At 44.5% G+C, this 9,364-nt stretch overlaps 1 protein-coding gene across 1 annotated transcript; it reads right to left on the reverse strand.

The window, feature by feature from the left end:
• tmem231 (transmembrane protein 231) lies at nucleotides 1-9,254 on the reverse strand. The gene is made up of 7 exons (XM_041997052.1): nucleotides 8,566-9,254; nucleotides 5,361-5,527; nucleotides 4,956-5,084; nucleotides 4,609-4,752; nucleotides 4,125-4,206; nucleotides 3,942-4,047; nucleotides 1-842 (listed from the first exon to the last, which is right to left on the reverse strand). The coding sequence occupies exons 1-7, from the start codon at nucleotides 8,702-8,704 to the stop codon at nucleotides 680-682; spliced, it is 930 nt and encodes a 309-aa protein (XP_041852986.1). The 5' UTR covers nucleotides 8,705-9,254; the 3' UTR covers nucleotides 1-679.
• Between the last annotated feature and the right edge of the window lie 110 nt (nucleotides 9,255-9,364).

Raw genomic sequence — 9,364 nt, forward strand, 5'->3', positions numbered from 1 at the left:
TTAATGGTATAAACTGTGTTTATCCAGTAAAGCACAATAGAAAAATGAGTTATTCATATTACATAAACATGTAATAAACACACAAATAGAAAAAATACAGAGGATCTCTTCATGTTTCTATGACTAGAAATCAGCAGTAAAAGAGAAACTGGAACCAGTGCAAGGTCGGTGGTTTGCTGGTGACATCTGAAAGGAAACTTAGAAAACCAAAACCAAACGCAGTTCAGTTTAAAGCAGCAACCGTTGAGATGAGTCAGATAACAGCAACGCCTGGAGGGATCTATCTGTGAGGAGCAGAGCTCAGGGCCGGAAACTTCCAGTTTACTGAGCAAACAAACATTTATTTTCTACTGAGGAAAAACTAAGCTTCAAATGTGCATTTTTGTCTTTTCTTGTTTTGCTTGCAGCACGGTTGTGTGAAATCTGCTGACTTTGATCAGCTTTTCACATTTCTGAGCAGGTTTATTCAACAATACGCAGCTGAGACATGAAACCAGTTCAGAAGGATCAGCTGTTGCTACTAGTGTCACTGGGCAGGATCAGCTGGTTTATGACGCAGATAAAATAATTTAACTCGAGTTTAATGTATAGTTGGTAACTAGAAGAAGCTAAAAGACGAAGATCAGAGTCGTGGAGAAAAGTGGTAAACGGCTCCAGCAGCTGAAACATCAGTACTGCATCATGATAGATGAGGTTTTCCCACCGGTATGGGTACGGTTGTTAGAACCTGGTTCTGAAAAACAAATCTCTGGATGCGTTCAAAGACCCAGAGGAAGATGAGGAGGATGCTGACGTACTGAATCCAGGCGAACTTGATGGTTTCCCAGAAGCCTGGACGGTAAGTGGAGGAGGCGGTTAAGGCACAAACGATGGAGAAAACATTGAAGCACAAACGCCTGCATATTTCAGAATATACAGAACACAGAATACGAGCTCCGACCAGCCGAGACACTCGGTTCCAACTAAGACTGAAAACTGTACATCAGCCAGTTCTAAAACTAAACCTGGACCTTTGAGGAATCCAGAGTGTGTAGTCCACGAGGTAACGTGTAGAAGTCTGCACATTTCATGTGTCTAAGAATCGATTTGTGTCTAAGTATCGATCTGTGTCTAAGAATCGATCTGTGTCTAAGTATCGATCTGTGTCTAAGTATCGATCTGTGTCTAAGAATCGATCTGTGTCTAAGTATCGATCTGTGTCTAAGAATCGATCTGTGTCTAAGAATCGATCTGTGTCTAAGTATCGATCTGTGTCTAAGTATCGATCTGTGTCTAAGAATCGATCTGTGTCTAAGTATCGATCTGTGTCTAAGAATCGATCTGTGTCTAAGTATCGATCTGTGTCTAAGAATCGATCTGTGTCTAAGTATCGATCTGTGTCTAAGAATCGATCTGTGTCTAAGTATCGATCTGTGTCTAAGTATCAATCTGTGTCTAAGAATCGATCTGTGTCTAAGTATCGATCTGTGTCTAAGAATCGATCTGTGTCTAAGTATCGATCTGTGTCTAAGAATCAATCTGTGTCTAAGTATCGATCTGTGTCTAAGTATCGATCTGTGTCTAAGAATCGATCTGTGTCTAAGTATCGATCTGTGTCTAAGAATCGATCTGTGTCTAAGTATCGATCTGTGTCTAAGTATCGATCTGTGTCTAAGAATCGATCTGTGTCTAAGTATCGATCTGTGTCTAAGTATCGATCTGTGTCTAAGAATCGATCTGTGTCTAAGTATCGATCTGTGTCTAAGAATCGATCTGTGTCTAAGAATCAATCTGTGTCTAAGTATCGATCTGTGTCTAAGAATCGATCTGTGTCTAAGTATCGATCTGTGTCTAAGAATCGATCTGTGTCTGAGAGTCGACCTGTGTCTAAGTATCGATCTGTGTCTAAGTATCGATCTGTGACTAAGTATCGATCTGTGTCTAAGTATCGATCTGTGTCTAAGAATCGATCTGTGTCTAAGTATCGATCTGTGTCTAAGAATCAATCTGTGTCTAAGTATCGATCTGTGTCTAAGTATCGATCTGTGTCTAAGTATCGATCTGTGTCTAAGAATCGATCTGTGTCTAAGTATCGATCTGTGTCTAAGAATCAATCTGTGTCTAAGAATCGATCTGTGTCTAAGTATCGATCTGTGTCTAAGAATCAATCTGTGTCTAAGTATCGATCTGTGTCTAAGTATCGATCTGTGTCTAAGAATCAATCTGTGTCTAAGTATCGATCTGTGTCTAAGAATCGATCTGTGTCTAAGAATCGATCTGTGTCTAAGTATCGATCTGTGTCTAAGAATCGATCTGTGTCTAAGAATCGATCTGTGTCTAAGTATCGATCTGTGTCTAAGTATCGATCTGTGTCTAAGTATCGATCTGTGTCTAAGAATCGATCTGTGTCTAAGTATCGATCTGTGTCTGAGAGTCGACCTGTGTCTAAGTATCGATCTGTGTCTAAGTATCGATCTGTGACTAAGAATCGACCTGTGTCTAAGTATCGATCTGTGTCTAAGTATCGATCTGTGACTAAGAATCGATCTGTGTCTAAGTATCGATCTGTGTCTAAGAATCGATCTGTGTCTAAGTATCGATCTGTGTCTAAGAATCGATCTGTGTCTAAGTATCGATCTGTGTCTAAGAATCGATCTGTGTCTAAGTATCGATCTGTGTCTAAGTATCGATCTGTGTCTAAGTATCGATCTGTGTCTAAGTATCAAATTTCAGACATGTCTACAAATGAAGGTGTATCGTACCATACTGCATCATAATGCACTGCATGGTACCAGATAGGCCAGATATCAGCCAGAAGTGGTCCTGATACAGGAAGCCTGTCTCATCGCAGTGGGCCACATGTGGTGGTCATGTGACTGAGTTCTAGCAGCTATGCTCATGTAAGACAAACACACCAAACAAATTTGAGTAAATGCAAATGCATATGTCAACACTAGACACCTTGAAGATCATGTTTATGTTTACTTGAAGCAATATTACAACCTGTGAAATACCCTACTTACACCTTATTTTTAATCCTACCCCACCTTTGTATTTTATACATTCCAAGCATTTCATTGCATTATTGACCGTGTCGAAACTGCACATGACAAATAAACAATCTTGAATCTTGAATCTATGTTTATATACTTCACCAGCCTCTCTTTGGAAGGTTTGACCCAGATGCCCTGTCCTCACGGTGGATCCAGCTCTGGTCATTATAGCCATTTAGCTGACGTGGTTAGGCAGTGGCATTTTGCCTGAGGACCCACTGGAAGGTGTTAATATTTGTCCCATGGGGGAATCGAACTCGGGTCTCCAGCATGAGTCGGATGCTCTGCAATGGTCAGGTGACCATTTACTCTAGAAATGTCATACTGCAAAGATTTCATCTGTATGCTTTTAATATCTACTGAAAATGAGTTGAAAAGCAACTATTTTTAAACAGAAATATCTCTGATGGTCGCTGCTGTAACTGTTGGGGTTCCAGTTAGAAAAATTGTGGCTGTAATATTTTTCATTCCTTTTACAGGAGATTTTACTTTCTGCTTTTATCTAACAAACTGTGCTGCTGTGGGTGAAGTAAAATTTCCTTACTGATGCACACATTACTTATCTTCTGAGCTCATGCTTTCTTTTTCAATAGATTCTGAAATTCAAGTCTTCTGTGCGGAACTAAGACCTGACTAAATTATGACCCAAGAACCTGAACTGAAACGTAAAGATGCACTGCCCTGAAATAAAAGTCTGAATGTTGACTGAGGACAAATGTTATATTAAGTTAATAAATTTGTTACGAACAGCAGGAACTGTGGGCATACAGAAGGACTTAAATCTTTTCAATTACTGGTGAAAACCAGTGTTTTAAATCACATGTCACAAGTACTGACATGAATATAAATGATAGATTATTTTAGATGGAAAACGGAGCGAACTCCTTCCCTGTATGTAGTAAAGGATATCTGATGACCTCGACAGGGTAACGGATGTCAAGGTTGAGCTCAAACGGGGAACCGGCAGCTCTTCCCACAGTCCAGACTGGCGTTGGACAGGAAAGTACCGTCGTCACTGGAGCAGGAGAAACATGGAAGTCCACATTATTACCAGAGTAAACATGCTAACATGACACGCCTCTGTCTACTTACAGTTTCTCTCCTGGTAGCTTCTAACTATGTTGTCCAGGTCGTAGGCGCTTGCAAAGGGGCTGGAGTCGTCCACCAGCGACACCTTGTCATCAGTACAGAAACAAATCCATATAAATCTCCCTCTGGTGTGTTTTCAGTACACACTGATGGGTGAACAGATACATAACGTGCTGCATTCATGTATTTATCAGAGTAAGAAGGTCAAACCTCAGCAAACCCCAGTAGCTTAATGAATAAAGTATTATATTAATATTCTGGAAACTTCAATGCTTTCCTTGATCTTAGATCTGAGGGACAATCCCACACCAAGCCTCTGGACTGCAGCCTTTCTTCTCTGCTCCTTATATTTAATAACTTCCTCTCGTTCTACATTTTCCTCCTGATGCGTCGGTAGTTTCTCGTCTGGTTTGGCTCATTTAACTGGTAGAATCCGAGTCTGCGGCAACAAAAGAAGAAGAAGGGAATGATTCCTGCGTCTTCTTACGTTGTAAATGTTGTAGAGTCCGCGGTGAGGCAGAGGCGTCCTCTGTTGCAGCCTCAGGTCTCCGCTGATCAGCAGCTTTGCTCCGGGTACAGGAGAGGAGTGCTGCACCAGAGCCAGACTCTGCATCACTACTGTGGACATTCGCTGGGAAAGAAGAGAAAAAAGGCTCCTCTTTAGTTTCAAATATGGTCCAGGAAGCAAACACACAGGAGGAACAATGAATTACATACAGTTTTCTGGCAACTGAGACCAAACAAAAAGTGACTTATTAACTGAATTATAACCTACAAGCTGCTATGTGACAGGCAGACAGGTGTGTGGTGAGCAGACGGGGGGAGGGTACCTACAAAGAGCTGGTAGCTGAAGGTGAGCAGCAGCTGAACGCTGTAAACCTCCTCATCAGGTTTCAGTGGAAGCTGAAGCTGAAACCTGAAAACATCCAACTTCCCATCCTGGTTCCAGTCTTCCTCTCTCACCTGCGTTGACAGGAAACATCAGCTTCCTTTGCTCTGCAACTGATTTCACTCAAGCCACCTCTAAATGTAGAAGTCTTTTATACTGAGCATGAAAATAAGGCTTATTTATTGTGTAAGAACAGGAAAACTCTCAGAGGCACATCGGACCCAAACAGAGGACACTGATGTACGTTTGAGGTCTTCACTTCCTCCAGAGCAAAAAGGACTTTTTAATGTCTCGTTAGAAATCGATGACCTAGCATTGATTTCTGGGAAATACACATAATTTCTTCTTACAGAGACGGCAGGAATCCGTAGCTTCATCCCAAGCATGTTGTTAAGATGGGCGAAGGTGCTCCAGGCCACAATATCTCCTTGAGTACTGGTCCCAGCCACCAGTAAGACCTGGTACTGGAACCTCACGGCTGGCTGTTCTTCATAAGTGCTTCGTTTTATCCAGAAACCTGAAATAATCATTTAAACTGTGATCACAGTTTACCTGAAGAGGTCGTCTAACAACCTCCTGACACAACTCAGCCTGAGTTTATCTTTCCTTCCCTCATCCAGACGCTACCTTTCCTTCCCTCATCCAGACTCTACCTTTCCTTCCCTCATCCAGACTCTACCTTTCCTTCCCTCATCCAGACGCTACCTTTCCTTCCCTCATCCAGATGCTACCTTTCCTTCCCTCATCCAGACTCTACCTTTCCTTCCCTCATCCAGACTCTACCTTTCCTTCTCTCATCCAGACGCTACCTTTCCTTCCCTCATCCAGATGCTACCTTTCCTTCCCTCATCCAGACTCTACCTTTCCTTCCCTCATCCAGACTCTACCTTTCCTTCTCTCATCCAGACTCTACCTTTCCTTCCCTCATCCAGACTCTACCTCTCCTTCCCTCATCCAGACGCTAACTTTCCTTCCCTCATCCAGATGCTACCTTTCCTTCCCTCATCCAGACTCTACCTTTCCTTCCCTCATCCAGACTCTACCTTTCCTTCTCTCATCCAGACTCTACCTTTCCTTCCCTCATCCAGACTCTACCTTTCCTTCCCTCATCCAGACTCTACCTTTCCTTCCCTCATCCAGATGCTACCTTTCCTTCCCTCATCCAGACTCTACCTCTCCTTCCCTCATTCAGATGCTAACTTTCCTTCCCTCATCCAGATGCTACCTTTCCTTCCCTCATCCAGACTCTACCTTTCCTTCCCTCATCCAGACTCTACCTTTCCTTCCCTCATCCAGACGCTACCTTTCCTTCCCTCATCCAGACGCTACCTTTCCTTCTCTCATCCAGACTCTACCTTTCCCTCCTTCATCCAGACGCTACCTTTCCTTCCCTCATCCAGACTCTACCTTTCCTTCCCTCATCCAGACGCTACCTTTCCCTCCCTCATCCAGACTCTACCTTTCCTTCCCTCATCCAGACTCTACCTTTCCCTCCCTCATCCAGACGCTACCTTTCCCTCCCTCATCCAGACGCTACCTTTCCTTCTCTCATCCAGACTCTACCTTTCCCTCCTTCATCCAGACGCTACCTTTCCTTCCCTCATCCAGACGCTACCTTTCCTTCCCTCATCCAGACTCTACCTTTCCCTCCCTCATCCAGACGCTACCTTTCCCTCCCTCATCCAGACGCTACCTTTCCTTCTCTCATCCAGACTCTACCTTTCCCTCCTTCATCCAGACGCTACCTTTCCTTCCCTCATCCAGACGCTACCTTTCCCTCCCTCATCCAGACTCTACCTTTCCCTCCCTCATCCAGACTCTACCTTTCCCTCCCTCATCCAGACGCTACCTTTCCCTCCCTCATCCAGACGCTAACTTTCCCTCCCTCATCCAGACGCTACCTTTCCCTCCCTCATCCAGACGCTACCTTTCCCTCCCTCATCCAGACGCTAACTTTCCTTCCCTCATCCAGACTCTACCTTTCCCTCCCTCATCCAGACTCTACCTTTCCTTCCCTCATCCAGACGCTACCTTTCCCTCCCTCATCCAGACGCTACCTTTCCCTCCCTCATCCAGACGCTAACTTTCCCTCCCTCATCCAGACGCTAACTTTCCCTCCCTCATCCAGACGCTACCTTTCCCTCCCTCATCCAGACGCTACCTTTCCCTCCCTCATCCAGACTCTACCTTTCCCTCCCTCATCCAGACGCTACCTTTCCCTCCCTCATCCAGACGCTACCTTTCCCTCCCTCATCCAGACGCTACCTTTCCTTCCCTCATCCAGACGCTACCTTTCCCTCCCTCATCCAGACGCTAACTTTCCCTCCCTCATCCAGACGCTAACTTTCCCTCCCTCATCCAGACGCTACCTTTCCCTCCCTCATCCAGACGCTACCTTTCCCTCCCTCATCCAGACGCTAACTTTCCTTCCCTCATCCAGACTCTACCTTTCCCTCCCTCATCCAGACTCTACCTTTCCTTCCCTCATCCAGACGCTACCTTTCCCTCCCTCATCCAGACGCTACCTTTCCCTCCCTCATCCAGACGCTAACTTTCCCTCCCTCATTCAGACGCTAACTTTCCCTTCCTCATCCAGACGCTAACTTTCCCTTCCTCATCCAGACGCTAACTTTCCTTCCCTCATCCAGACTCTACCTTTCCCTCCCTCATCCAGACTCTACCTTTCCTTCCCTCATCCAGACGCTACCTTTCCCTCCCTCATCCAGACGCTACCTTTCCCTCCCTCATCCAGACGCTACCTTTCCCTCCCTCATCCAGACGCTAACTTTCCCTCCCTCATCCAGACGCTAACTTTCCCTCCCTCATCCAGACGCTACCTTTCCTTCCCTCATCCAGACGCTACCTTTCCCTCCCTCATCCAGACGCTACCTTTCCTTCCCTCATCCAGACTCTACCTTTCCTTCCCTCATCCAGACTCTACCTTTCCTTCCCTCATCCAGACTCTACCTTTCCTTCCCTCATCCAGACGCTAACTTTCCTTCCCTCATCCAGACTCTACCTTTCCTTCCCTCATCCAGACGCTACCTTTCCCTCCCTCATCCAGATGCTACCTTTCCCTCCCTCATCCAGATGCTACCTTTCCCTCCCTCATCCAGACTCTACCTTTCCTTCCCTCATCCAGACGCTACCTTTCCTTCCCTCATCCAGACGCTACCTTTCCCTCCCTCATCCAGACGCTACCTTTCCCTCCCTCATCCAGACGCTACCTTTCCCTCCCTCATCCAGACTCTATTCAGTTCAGGGAAAAGATCCCTGATTTTTTAAAGAGAAACTGCTGTCTTACACTTACAACATGCCTACAATCTTAAATGATGTATCTTTATTCACTGATGGCAACAAAAAATAAACAAAACATTTCAAGTTGATTTGGCTTCGTAGGAATAATGACATCTTCTTCCAATAATTTCTGATTTCTTTTATACTTTAAAAATCAACGTCTGAGCTTTTCTTTTTATTAAATAAATTATGTTATTTAGCCTTTCACCGAGTCAGTTATGTTATAAGGAATGTTTCTGGGATATGCTAGCACTGTACCTTGGCTCCTGTAGGCAACTAGCAGAGGTGGGATGTAGGTCAGGCATAAAACCACCACCAGGAACAAGGTGGCCTTTGTACACACGCTGGTTTTGTACCGAATCACCGCCGGGTGAGAGTAAACTTCATAAAAAGCCATAAGTATTGTTATTAGCAGCGTCCCTAAACACCAGCCAGAGTGCTGCTAACGCTAGCATACATGCTAGCCTGTAAAGTGTTGAATAAACACCGATTAACCCTTAGAGGCTAAAATCCAGCTAACTGCTTTAAAACGTCGTTCACTCCCAACCTAACCTCACAGAACAGAATGAAAGAAATTAGCTTGAGCAGCTAGTGAAGTAGCATTTACGGCGCCATGCTAGCTAAGCGTCCCGCGGTTACCATGGCTTCCGATGTAATGGCTCGCGCTCAGGTTGCATTCAGGTGATGTTGGTGAAACGGTCAACGGAAACGTTTAGTTGTGTCGTGTCTGCGTGTGTTGATGTTTAGTTGGTTCTTTCCAGCTATCAAAGCTGCTTTCCTTTTACTGGCCGTGGCTCAGATAAACATCGTCTTTCTATTAAAGTTCTGGGTCGTATTGTGGATGCTTGGCGACTATTTCATGTCATTTGCATGTGTTTGCAGGTATAAAAACGTTGTCTACTGTGAAGAAAGAAAAGAAAAAAATGAGTGTGGTAATTACTCGATAGAGTTAATTTAATATTTTACTATATTATTTAACAGCTACTGTAATTCTGAATGCAAACGTATTAACTAGTTTCCTGCCTTACAGCGTGTGAGCGCGTGCTTTCTCCGGGAA

This window comes from Melanotaenia boesemani, chromosome 10 (assembly GCF_017639745.1).
Source record: "Melanotaenia boesemani isolate fMelBoe1 chromosome 10, fMelBoe1.pri, whole genome shotgun sequence".
Taxonomy (NCBI): Eukaryota; Metazoa; Chordata; class Actinopteri; order Atheriniformes; family Melanotaeniidae; genus Melanotaenia; species Melanotaenia boesemani.

Coding starts and splice junctions, on each gene's coding strand:
- tmem231 (XM_041997052.1), bottom strand. CDS start 8,704: ATGGCTTTTTATGAAGTTTACTCTCACCCGGCGGTGATTCGGTACAAA. Junction 5,085..5,360: donor TACGGATTCCTGCCGTCTCT/GTAAGAAGAAAT, acceptor CTGTCAACGCAG/GTGAGAGAGGAAGACTGGAA. Junction 4,207..4,608: donor GACTCTACAACATTTACAAC/GTAAGAAGACGC, acceptor ACTGATGACAAG/GTGTCGCTGGTGGACGACTC.